This window comes from Actinia tenebrosa, unplaced genomic scaffold (assembly GCF_029948245.1).
Source record: "Actinia tenebrosa isolate PJP-AT-01 unplaced genomic scaffold, QUT_ActTen_1.0 PGA_scaffold9__36_contigs__length_13948895, whole genome shotgun sequence".
In the NCBI taxonomy this organism is placed as follows: Eukaryota; Metazoa; Cnidaria; class Anthozoa; order Actiniaria; family Actiniidae; genus Actinia; species Actinia tenebrosa.
In genome coordinates this window covers 1,019,677-1,032,983 of record NW_028292586.1, presented here as the reverse complement: position 1 = coordinate 1,032,983, position 13,307 = coordinate 1,019,677, and the positions used below count along the sequence as shown (strand labels likewise).

General features: G+C 40.5%; 2 protein-coding genes across 2 annotated transcripts; one reads left to right on the top strand and one right to left on the bottom strand.

The window, feature by feature from the left end:
- Window positions 1-1,174: 1,174 nt before the first annotated feature.
- LOC148904448 (uncharacterized) lies at window positions 1,175-4,296 on the top strand. The gene has a single exon (XM_089025085.1). The coding sequence runs from the start codon at window positions 1,175-1,177 to the stop codon at window positions 4,160-4,162; it is 2,988 nt and encodes a 995-aa protein (XP_088881211.1). The 3' UTR covers window positions 4,163-4,296.
- Window positions 4,297-7,729: 3,433 nt separating this feature from the next.
- On the bottom strand, window positions 7,730-8,503 carry LOC116303012 (uncharacterized protein F54H12.2-like). Its single transcript, XM_089024964.1, has one exon. The coding sequence runs from the start codon at window positions 8,501-8,503 to the stop codon at window positions 7,730-7,732; it is 774 nt and encodes a 257-aa protein (XP_088881090.1).
- Window positions 8,504-13,307: the final 4,804 nt, after the last annotated feature.

Sequence of the window (13,307 nt, the reverse complement as noted above, 5' to 3'; positions counted from 1 at the left end):
CAGGAAGCTTTTGTTGGAGAGGATTAAATCCTTTGTTTCGGCGACTAGTGGTTAGGAGTTATGAATTAATGAGTCTAGCCTTCAAGTCAAAAGACGTCGGACGAGCGTTCTGATTGGGCCTACTTTTGAAGCCTTTTTGTTAGGATGATGTGTTTAATTAGCAAAGACGTTAAATAAGAATTATGATTGGCTTACTTTGAATCTGAAAGTGTTTGAAGGACGTGTTGAAATAACTGAACAACAATAAATAACAAGAACTGGTAAATACTCGAAAGGATCTTTTGTTTTGGTAGCAAGTGTGTTTGAAATGGGATATGGGGTTTTATGAATAATGAGTTGTAGCTTTGTTGTTGTTTGATTTTTGTACTAGGATCTTTTACTAAAATTCACTACATTAACCGGTTAAGAAAAGTTGCACATTTGCTGGCACTGTATTTTTTACTTAACTTTCTAATTTGAGAAAGCTTTTTCCCGCCAAAAGTTACATCACCTTCTATTCTAAATCGAAATACGTCATTAGACGTATAAAAACAGCTGAAGTAGCGAGAGAAGCTCATTGAACGTCGGGATCATGAACTCCCAAGATGACTTGTTGGATATTCCCGAAGAAGAATGGCAGAGGAGCGATGCTGAAATCGCCGCTCTTTTTTCGAATCTCAACAAAGAAGCAGTCGATGTGATGAATTTACAACAAGAACAGGAGAACATTCAACCAGAAACATGGTCTCTGGCGGAGAACCTTCATCGTTGTCCTTTTTGTTCTAAAAAGTATAAACATAGGAAACATCTGAACCGCCATAGGAGGCAGAAACACACCGATTTCGTATGTCAAAGCTGTTCTCAACAGTTCTCAAGTTCAGAAACATTCGCCGACCACCATAGGATTTGTCAAGGAGGTAGTTCGAGAAGGTTAAGCGATGAAGAAGCTTTTTCGAAGCCTAAAAAGCGAAAAATTCAAAGTGGAGGAGGAGATATCGAGAATGAGGATAATCAAGAACATGTTGAGTCCGCCATTGACGACCACCTAAAAGCATATACACTGAAACCGAACAAGACGGAAAAATATGATCTCTCCCTTACACTACGAGGAAAAAAGAAAACTATACTCGGAAGATTACGAAGAGAGCTAGTGAGGAAGCGAAGCGTAAAATGGTTTTAATGCATTCAAGTTCGAATGACAAAAACCTCCTCGGATTTAGAAGAAGTTACTACAAACCCCCACTTTCGAAGCTCCACCATGATCGCTCTTAGACCAGACCAGATTGAAAAGCAGTTTGACCAGGCCACTGAAAAAATCAAGAAAAGTTTCTTAGAGTATCAGAGAGAGGGAAGTGGATGGCGGTTTGATCAAGTATTAAATCTCACTTTGAATGTGGCGAGCTACAAACCGTTAATCGGCTCCAGCTACCTCGAACTGCCTAAGATACTAAGGGATAAGAAGGCGGTGCTGAACATCAAAAACAACGATCAAAAGTGCTTTCTTTGGTCTGTACTAGCCGCCAAACACCCCGTTCATTGGCGAAATCAACCTCACCGTCCGAGTCACTACCAGCAGTATAAAGAAGAGTTCAACGTTTCGGGGATAGAGTTTCCTGTAAAAGTCAATCAAGTACGTAAATTTGAAAAACAGAACCCAACCACCAGCATTAATGTTGTTGGGTATGGAGACGGAGAACTGTCCCCGCTTTATATTACAGAAAATAAGAAGGTATTTCATGTTAATTTGTTATTATTTTCTGATGGAGATCAGAGTCATTATTGCTTAGTTAACAATCTAAGTCGGCTACTAGGTGACCGGACCAAGCACAATGGTCAAACATATTATTGCAGTTATTGTTTTCACGGTTTTGTTCGGGAAGATTTATTGCAAGAGCATGAACTTTTATGTTCAAAACATGGGCCTCAGAAAATCAAATTACCTTGTGAGGATAATAAGATTTTAAGGTTTAAGGATATACAAAAACAGCTTAGAGTTCCAGTTGTAATTTACGCTGATTTTGAGACATTACTGGTTCCTTGTGATCAAGACCAGGTAGACTCGAATTCTAGTTATACTTTAAAAACCCAGCATCACCAACCCAGTGGTTTTTGCTACTGTATTGTTTCGGATCTAGAAGAGTACTGTAAGGCCCCCGTTCTTTATCGGGGTGAGAATTGTGTGGATAAGTTTTTGGAGTGTCTTATAGAAGAAGAAAAGCGTATTTCAGAAACACTGAAGCATGCCGTACCCATGAATATTGCCGCAGAAGAAGAACAGGCTTTTCAAGAGGCGACACTATGTCACATATGTAAAGGTGAGTTGGGTGTAGATAGAGTCCGCGACCACAATCATTTAACGGGGGATTTTCGGGGGGCTGCTCACAACGAGTGTAATATAAATTATAAATTTACAGGTAAAATTCCAGTGATTTTTCACAACTCTCGCGGATTTGATTCCCACCTTCTTATGCAGGGTCTTGGTAAACTCAAGGAACACAAAATCAATTGTATTCCCAACAACGCGGAAAAATACATTGCATTCTCTGTAGGAAACCTCGAGTTTATTGATTCCTTGCAGTTCATGAATTCATCTCTTGAAAGTCTTGTTTCTAATTTAGCAAAAGAGGGTCGCGATAAGTTTCAGATATTGAAGAGATACACAGTGGTTGATAAAGTTCCGTATTTGCTTAGAAAGGGAGTATACCCTTACGAATATATTGATAGCTTTAGTAGATTCAATGAAGGGGCACTTCCTACCAAGGAGGCATTTTTTAGTAGTTTAAGGGGGGAGGGAATTAGTGATCAAGATTACACTCACGCGCAACAAGTTTACCAAGCCTTTCAATGTCAAAGTTTGGGTGACTATCATGATTTATATTTGCAATCTGATGTGTTACTACTCGCTGACGTATTTGAAAACTTTAGGTGCATCTGCTTACAGTACTATGAGTTAGATCCCTGTCATTTCTACACCAGCCCCGGTCTCTCTTGGCAAGCCTGTTTGAAAATGACGGGGGTGAAGCTCGAACTTCTGACAGACCCAGACATATTACTTTTCATAGAGAAAGGAATGAGGGGTGGAATTAGTGTCATCTCCAATCGATATGCTAGGGCAAACAATCCGTACATTGAGGGATATAACCCACAACAAGACACCAATTATCTTTTATATTTAGATGCGAATAATTTATATGGCTGGGGGATGTCCCAAAGCTTGCCCTATAAAGAGTTCAGCTGGCTAACAGCTCAGGAAATTGAGCATTTAGATGTACGAAATATTAGTGATGATGGAGAGAAAGGATACATTTTAGAAGTGGACCTCGAATACCCCAGTGAACTTCATGACCTTCATAACGACTATCCTCTCGCTCCAGAGCAAATGAAAGTGTCAAACGATATGCTTTCCCCATATTCACAAAAACTTTTCCATGAACTGGAAATGAATTGTCACACCTCTGTCACCAAACTAGTTCCTAACTTGAACAACAAATCCCAGTATGTTATGCACTATAGAAATTTGAAACAGTGCCTTTCTCTGGGGATGAAATTAGTGAAAGTTCATAAGGTCTTAGGATTTCGCCAAACGCCTTGGTTGAAACCATACATTGACTTCAACACGATAAAGAGGAAACATGCCATCAACGATTTTGAGAAAGACTTTTTTAAGCTGATGAATAATTCGATTTTCGGCAAAACAATGGAGAACTTACGCAAAAGAGTCAATGTAAAGCTGGTGAATACTTCCAAGAAATTGCAAAAGCTCACAGCCTCACCCCTCTTTGATTCCTTTCGCATTTTTAATAACGACCTGGCAGCTGTGAATATGAAAAAACCCTCCCTATATTTAAATCGTCCCATCTATGTGGGATTCAGCATTTTGGACCTATCTAAGGTATTAATGTATGATTTTCACTACAATTTTATCAAGCAGAAGTATGGAAACAAAGCAACTCTATGTTTCACAGACACAGATAGTTTACTGTATGACATTAAGACAGAGGATGTATATGTGGATATGGGAAGGAGTATTGATTTGTTTGACACTTCAGGATACACTCCAGAGCACCCCTTGCACAGCACACGAAATAAAAAAGTGTTTGGTAAGATGAAGGATGAGACTAATGGGATTCCCATTAAAGAATTTGTGGGTCGGTTTAGAATGAAAAATAGTAAAAGTTTGTAACATTCAATGTAATAAGTGGAGGAGGTCGGCTTCAAAAAAAAAAAAAAAAAAAAAAAAAAAAAAGAATAATACCTTGTAAATAATGGTAGGAAAAAGTAGTATGTATGATTTTATGATAATAACAGCTCTCACTCCAGGAGAAAAAAAAAAAAAAAAAAAAGAAGACCTTGTAAATTGTATGGTTTTATGATAATAAAAACTTTGAATGTTCAAAAATGATCTTTTCTATGTCTGACTGTTTTCATTTCCAAAGTGCAAAGTGTGATTAGAGTGCCCCTACTGCCCCTCCCTAGACTCCCGAGAAAGTGGTAAATGTGCTTTTCCACTTGATTCTGCAATGTGCCCCTACTGCCCCTTCTGCCCCTCCCTTCTGTTCTAACTAGTATTTTTATTGTGAGTGATTGATTTAAAGAGAACTTTATTTTTGTAAATTAATCATTCACCATGGTGAGGCGAAAGCGAAAAGACTGTCCCATTCCTGGGTGTAGTAAAACTCGTTTACTTCAACTCTCTAACCATTTAGCAGGTGTACATTTATTGAATTCTGATGAACGAAAGCCTTGGTTAGAGCAAGCGAGAGTAATAAACATAAATCCCATACCACCAAAAGACGATTTAGTTGTCGATCAACTATCACGCAGTATGGATGTTCGATTTAAAAGTCCGACATCCCTTATAGTTTATGGTGCAACTTCTAGCGGAAAGACAAGTTGGACGGAAAAGCTGTTGCGCTGTGTGAATGACATGTTTGACCAACCAATCCAAAAGATTGTCTATTGCTATGGCGAATTTCAACCTCGGTTTCTCATGATGGAAAAAGAAATTCCAAACATTCAGTTCATCGAGGGATTTCCAGAGGATATCTACAGCCTCTTTGATCTAACCCCAGGTCTACTAGTCCTAGATGATTTGATGAATGAGAGCATGAAAAACGACGCCATGGTGGAATTAATTACCCGCGGTTCACACCATCGACAGATCAACACCATGACTCTAGTACAAAATCTTTTTCCCCCAGGAAAGTTTTCAAGAACCATAAGTCTTAATACCCATTACATTGTAGCCTTCAAAAATCCTCGAGATTCCCTGGGGGTCTCTACGTTAGCAAAACAGGCTTTTCCCGGTAAAGTAACTCGTGTGATGGAAGCTTATGAAGATGCGACCCAACAACGTTATGGTTATTTGCTGTTTGACCTTCATCCCACCACGACGAATCCATATCGATTACAAACCTCTATCTTCCCAGGAGAGCAACCAGTGGTTTATGTCAAGCGTATATAATCTGTTGTCGTCTCCTAGTTGAATCATTAGAGGATGTCTCGTCGACTAAGCGAGAACGCAGACTTGTTACGAGTACTGGCTAAATCCAACCCCAAACTGAGACGTGCTGTTATCAAGTGCTGTAATAACGAACTGATCAAAGCTATCTGTGAAGTGACGTTGAACGTGCTGAAAGGCGTGGTTCCCATCAACGAACAACAGAAAAAGAAACTCAGACGTTACAAGAGAGTATTGCGTATTTTAGTGGATAAAATAGTATCTGTCAAGGAAAAAAGAGAGCATTTGAATCAGACGGGGGGCAACTTTCTTCCATTTCTCATACCGCCCGTGTTGTCTGTTCTGGCCAGCTTCTTATCGAAGAAACTATGAAACACAACAGGAAAATGTATTTGGTTCCCGAAGAAGTCATGGCTCTGGTGCAGCAGCGAAACGACATTCAGACGTCACCACTGGTGAAATCCATGACCTCTCTCAACCAGCAAATGAACCACTCGCTCACCGAGACAAACCAGCCCGATGAAATAAAAATCAAGAACCACGAACAGTTATTTCAACGCTACTTGGGTTTACAAGAGCAGAGAGAAAATCACGTTCCTACAGTGAAACTGCAACCAGAGGCGATAATACCACAAGGAAAACAACCACCACAGGAATCCCAACCACCACAGGAACCCCAAGACCAACAACAACCACAACCTATCACGGATTCTGAGATATTAGAAACCGTTCCGAAAAAGTTCAAAACTCAAGCGGAAGGTTTACTGCGTTGGATCAAAAAAACACCGGAAGCGGTTCAATGGAATGATAAAGGCGAGGTTTTATTGGAGGGTCAGCCTCTGCAAGGATCCAGCATTTCAGATCTCATCAACGATTCCCTTAGAAAACGAAAAAATTTCGAACCCCATGGAAGAGATGCGTTTACAAAGGTTCTGGCAAGCTTAAACACGCCTGAGGATTTTGTAAGAAACGTGGACCGCCGACAACTGATGGGAATTTTCAAGGCTGGAGGAAGACTACCCCCTAATACGCCAGAGAATAGAATTAGCACTTTTCTACCTACCCCACCTCCTACACCTAGAAAGGAATCGATATCCCCCCTTACTAGGAAACGAGGGCTAAGACCGGCTTCCCCACAGGGAAGGAGGAACGACATTAGATGGTTGCCTTATTAAATTTGTATATTGTTACTGAGTCAAGTCAATCAATAAAGAAGATAATAATTAAAGATAGATTTGTTGTAATGCTCTTTGTTTATCACATACACAATATTACATTCTCATATATACTTAGAGATAAAAAAATAAACGCTTTCATCATTCCAGAGCTTATTAGAACCAAACAGATTGACAATGGAATTCATGCTTACACCACGTGCTCGATGCATTACATAGAAAATAGAATACTCTCCACAAACAGCTGTACCGAGACTTTGTAGATCTTTCAGATTACAAATCCAGTTTTGACTATTTTGATTAAGAAAGCTCAAAAAGCGTCTGCTATAAAAATGAGGTGGATGTCCATAGCTATCAAAAAACTCTCCTTGTTCTGGCGTGGTGAAATAAAAAGCTATCCAATGTTTTCCAGGCTTGGAATCAGGGTCTGTGTTGGCGATGAAACCACAGGGGTAGTCTTTAACTTGACGGGGTAAACAGTTTTCAGCAAATACTCCTCCAAATTTAATCCTAGTCACACGGTCTCTCTTGATAACCTCCTCTATCTGTTTGGTGTTCATCCTGAATAGTCGAAAGTTACGTGACGAGCAAAGTCAATCTCCACCGTGGATTCAAACTCTCCGTAAACAATAAGGTTGACCGCGTTGGGTAGGCCTGTACTAAACTGAACCTCCAGAGATACGTTTCCTTTCTGTTTCTGGTTCAAATGAGTGGAAGAACTGCATAGATCGGGGGTTAAATCAAAGACGAGAATGGAGTAGCCTTGATTGTAATCCTCTCGCGCGATATCGATTCCAGAATCTGTATAGAGTCGACCGGTTCCCGAGAATAAGGTCTGATAAGCTTCCATAAAATTTCTTTCCCTGGCTTGTGCCAGCTTTAGAGCAATGGGTTTGAAGGGGCGCTGTTCGCCATCGATAGTAAGGCTGATGGACGTGGCTCCATACAATTGAAAGTTATATGGGTTTTTGGTGTAACTCCCATTAAACGCGTCTGAATCGACCATGGCCAACACTACTCGTTTAGGGACTTGTCCATTAAATAGATCCCCTTTATGAATGGATGGATTTCCTAAGGGTATAGTGTAGGTCTTGCAATCGGTTCTCCTCACGGGCTAGATGGCATTCACACCCTTCTTCAACTCGGTCAAGTGTTGGAGTTGGAGGGTGGGACTTATTTTCACCGCACGGACCTTTAAATTAGCACTTTGAATGGCAATCTTGTAATTGGGAGATGCTTCCCCAGACATTAACGCAAAGGCTGAGCTGTTTGGGTTTAATTTGATGGTGACGTCCACGTGATTTAGAAGAAGACGGTCACTGAACAGCATGTCACAGTGTAGGGGACCCCATAAGTCCACGATATAACTTTCCTTGGTGAACGAATAGCGGGTTTGAAGTCCTTTATTGTCTCCCTCATCGGTGCAATCTGTTTCGTCCATGGCTCCTGCTGTGTCCTTGTAATAAAGCCCCGCTGTGAGGTGTGACTTTTTGGCTGAGAAGCCATAATTCAAGAGGGTCTCCAGCATGCTTTTGTAACTGTAGGTGCCGGTGGATTGCGTCACTTGAATTCCATTGAGAAATACATCCACTTGCTTAAACAGACTTTGTAAAAAATTGTTGACAGGGGCTATTTTTTCATCTGGGGTCAGGTTCCCACCATTGGCTTTGGTGATTTTTAGCTTGATAAATAGCATACTTTTTGTCAAATCGAGATAATTTTCCGATCCCGTTATTTGAAATTCTATAGGTGCTGTAGAAGAAATGGTAGAAATGGGCTGGTATTCTATCCATTGACTGCTGTCAATCACAACTTGGGTGGGTGGTATGGTAAATAAATCCAGTTCACTTTTCATGCATGGAGTGGAATGAGGGTGTACAAAGGCCATCTTAACGTCCAAGAATATCTGTATCTTCAAGAGTAATCCTAGCTCTTTTCGCTTTGCCCGTCTGTGGTAGACTGATCTTTTTCTGTGGAGTCTTTCTTTTTGAACCCTGTTTGCGTCTCGAGCTCCCGCTTCCCACTTGAGAAGTGATGTGGTTCAGGGCCTGGTCTTTTATGGTCTTTGCAGTCTGTTGTAATCTAGCTTGAGCCGAATCTTTCAGGTTGTTTCCTGCTAAAACATCTTTTGCAATATTCACACCTGCATCAAGAGTTGCTTTGCCCAACGATTGGGCTCCTTTCTGCAAAAATGGCATGGCATTTCTTGCTAGAGATTGGAAAAAGGATCCCAGGCCATAACCCACTTGTCCGTATCCTTTTTGAAAACGCCCACCGTGAAAGACCATCATGTGTCCAGCTCCTCGTTGGTTTTTCATCTTATCGAAAATATGGGGATTGACGAAGTCTAAAGTGTAACGTTACCACCACACGTCCACGTTCAAATGGTACTCTACTTCCCGAGTCGTCGGTTATAAGGACTTGTAAAGTCTCAAATTCTCGCGTAGCTAGCGGCATGTACTGGGGGTGCTCATAATCCTTGGTAACGACTTCCCCATCCTTACCGCCTGCAGGAACAATGCGCAAAAGTGGAGCTCTCGCATCTCCCACGACTTGCATATCCAGTACGTCCAAGTAGACAAACAGAGACTGGAGGCCAATATTCAGATCCGACACGTAGGACGCAGTCGTAGTTTTGGTAAGAATAATATCATTGCCAAATCCGAGCATCACTCCCAGGTCGTTCTGAAAACTGAGTCGCCCTCCCGCATTCAAGGTCACGGTGACTTTTTGCGATAAACCATCCTGCGTAAAAGAAATATCGTTCACTCCATCGTTAGATAGGGCAGTCTCCATTGCGTCGGTGACTTCTTGGATTGACTTGTAGTATCCCATTGGAATGATTCCTACCGTCCATACTCCGTCACCACTGTCATAATAAAACTTCCGGTTTTCCATCCTAATGTGAAACCACGTCCGGGGAAAGGTGATGGATGCCAGTCCCACTTCCCAATCCCCCACCAAATTCAGCCGTTCAGGGAGTTTGACTTTGTATTCCGCAAGAGTGTTATTAGCAAATATAGCCATAGAGCTATTGCTGGGAAGAGTGATGTAAAACTGACTAGCCGTCATGGTGGTCCAAGAGAAAATGGACACAAAACAGTCGTTTAATAAACTTTATTCAAAATCAGTGCTTGACACCCAACTGTTATATTTATCTGGGTACCCAAACCATTTTACAAAGTATTCCTTTTGTTTACCGTTTTTACGTGTTCTCAAGATCTTTTCTATCTTGTACACTTCCTCATCCCCTTTAGTCTGCACTCTCTGCAATTCCTGTTCGTAAAAGGTTCCTTCTAACGCCTCTCCATCAAACTCTTTAGCCTTATAGACAGGTGGGTTTCGAGGGATTCTTTGGAAATGGTAAAAATCTCTTCACTCCATTTGGGCAGATATCCCTTTTCAAACAGTTTCTTTGCCTTGGAAATTCGTACATGGTCTCCCACCTGGAACTTATAGGGAGGTCTCCACATCAATGTGTCTCCATAAAGAGTTTGCCACACTTCACTTTCATTACTCTTATTGACTGACCTTGGAGTTGTCTGGATACTTCGGTGATATGAATTATTGTATGCATTAATAATCTCAGGTAGGACGTCTAAATATTTCAATGTCCCTTTCCATGTAAAGTACCGATACATTCGTTGTTTCAGAGTTCTGTTAAAACGCTCGATGATACTGGCTTTCGTTTCATTAAAAGTGTGATAAAATCCAATGTTCCTTTCTTTCAGAAAGGTCTGAAAATTCTTGTTTGTAAATTCGCTTCCACGGTCAGAGTGAATCTTTTTGGGTTTTCGGTCAGACTCATCTAATACTTGTTTGAAGGCCTTTACTAAAGACGGTCCAGATTTGTCTTTGATTGGAACCACCCATGCGTACTTGGATAAGACGTCAATGCAGGTGAGTATGTATCTGTAATGGCTATTGTATTTCTTCAGCGATTGCATGTCAATCAAGTCTATTTCCCACACATCATCCATCGATAACACGATTTCTGCGAAAGTGCTTTTGAACCGGTCGATGAATGGAGTACACACGCTGTCCTCTCAACCATTCTCGAACTTGTTTCTTAGTGATCTTTTTGTTCTTCTTTTTGGCAGCATGGAACAAGGCATCTACGCCTCCGAAACCTTCTCCCTGGTTCAGGTTGTAATACAACTTTTCCAACAGCTTGTGGTTGTCCATCAATTTGAGAGTTTTCAATCACCACCTTACCACCACAGCAGGCAAGAATGCAACGAACTTTTCGGAAAATATCTCGAAAAGTTAAGTTGGGAATAGAGCTCAAGCACCCACAACCCATATCTTCACCCTTCGCAGTCAAATGATCACTGAATCTCAATAAAAAGAAACCCTGAAATTATTCAATTTAAAATGGCAATTACAAACTCGTTAAATATTTCTGATGATAACTCATGACCATCATTTTCCTTCACATCACACATATCGTTGACGAAGTTTACAATTGGTCTCTCGTATCTCTCAGGGAAGGACATATCACTTGCTATCATCATTGCCACACTAGAGTTCATATTTGGTAAGTTAAAAAGAAAAGCTTCCCATTCTCTGGACATTGGCACTTCGACCAGTTTGACGAGATTTGTACAAACGTCTCGTATCATGTCCATGAGTACAGCTTCTTATTTAAGTCTGCTAATTAAACATGTCATTCTAACAAAAGAGTTCAGCTCATTAATTCAAAAACTTCGTTTTTTAAATAAAGGATTTTGAAATGTGTGTTAAAACACCTTCCCCAAACCTTTCCAGGCCCCGATTTCGATCAGAACCTCTACTCGGGCGGCCGGCCGGTCTTCCCATGATGGTTGGATGTAGATCACCCCTCCCCCTACCCTGAAAATGGGTCCGGTCCCAAAAGAACAATAGGTCCTTTGTTGGTGAACTTTCATTTCCCTACTACTAATGCAAGTTATTAATGATGTGTATCGGGATCGTTCATCAAAGCGTTACCATTTCAAAATTTTCGCCTTTTCCTGAGATACCTACAGCATTTATGGAAATAAAGTATGAAAGTAAATTGTTAAACTTGTAGTAAAAAATTCATACTTCGGCTATTTGATAGAAAGCGCATTTCTTTGACAAATAGCATGGTACGAGTAAAATTAACACTAGACAGTCTTTAAGAGGGGGTTAAATTTCACCGATGTCGTTCAGAACCTATTTTATTCTATCTCTAAAATACACTTTGCGAGATCAAAAAGCTCCGCCACCTAGCCTCACTGAGCCCCACAATCCTTTGCGCAACTAGTCTTTCTCTGAGCTTTGCAAAAGTCGTTAGTCGTCTCATCGACGTACGTATGATTTTGACATAACCTTAGTTTTTTGTTTTCACCATTCTCGTGTGGAAAACGTGTACAATATTAGATTGATGGATGAGTTGACAGGCAAAACCAACACAGCAATCCATGCATACTATCTGCATAGATCTGGGAATTTTCCGTCCAAGATTCAAGGAGACTCGCACTTGAGCTTATAACTGATCGACTCGATTGCATAGAACTGAACAATCTTACTATTAAGAAATTTTTTTTTCAATAATGAGCAATAATGGCAAAAATCGCCAAAAACTAGACTTTCGTATGAGTTTTGATCCCAATTTTCGTTTTAGGTTAACACTCAAAACCTTTTTTAAACAGTTAGAAATAGATGTACTATGATAAAATAACTGTTTGAAGCGGTATTTTCAATGGTACAAAGATGTTTTGTTGCATTTGTGTGAGAATGTTTCTTTGTCAGGCTTTTTTTTATAGAAAATTTATGGAAAATAAGCAAATGAAGGCCTTGTTTCACATTGTTGCCCAGTGTATCCATACGTACACGTGCCATTATTACCATTGTAACAGGTGCCTCCGTTACTACAAGGGTTACTACTGTTACACGGATACAAGTCTAGATTTTAAAAAGAAATAGAGGCTTTGCTTATCACAGGATGGCAGCCATGACAGGAGGCAGCAACAATTTATTCTGGTCTAATCTGATTGACATGAGAAAGGATTCAGTTTCCCAGGGGGAAAAGACTCTATTGTTATGCCCCCTGTCATGGCTGCAATCACGTGATGGTGAAACCTCTATTCGAATGAAAAACGCTCTAAATATACCTCCTGAGCATTTTTATCACCCTGCTTCTCTTCTGGTTTGAAACTGGGGGAAGCTACGCTTGCAAAGTTCTGATGTGCATTTTCATCACCATCATCATTATGACCATGAGCAGCATCATGACCATGACCATGACGCATCAACATTAACACTGTTATCATTATTACCAACATCATCACCACCATGGTCATCATCTCTCACCATCATCATCACCACCATCACCATCATGGTCATCATCATCATGGTCATCATCACTCACCACCACCACCATCATCATCATCATCATGGTCATCATCACTCACCACCATCATCACTCACCATCATCATCATCATCACCACCACCATCATCACCACCACCATGGTCATCATCATTATGGTCATCATCACTGACCATCATTATCATCATCACTCACCACCATCATTACCACCACCATCATCATCACCACCATGGTCATCATCACTGACCATCATCATTTGTCATTTTGGAGCAACAACGGCATGAACTATACCCCATAGTTTTGGTCGATTTTGAACCTTTTTCACACCTTTAATAATAATAATAATAATAATAATAATAA

What these genes read in the sequence shown, in the direction of transcription:
- LOC148904448 (XM_089025085.1), top strand. Translation starts at nt 1,175, where the DNA reads ATGACAAAAACCTCCTCGGATTTAGAAGAAGTTACTACAAACCCCCAC.
- LOC116303012 (XM_089024964.1), bottom strand. Translation starts at nt 8,503, where the DNA reads ATGGCCTTTGTACACCCTCATTCCACTCCATGCATGAAAAGTGAACTG.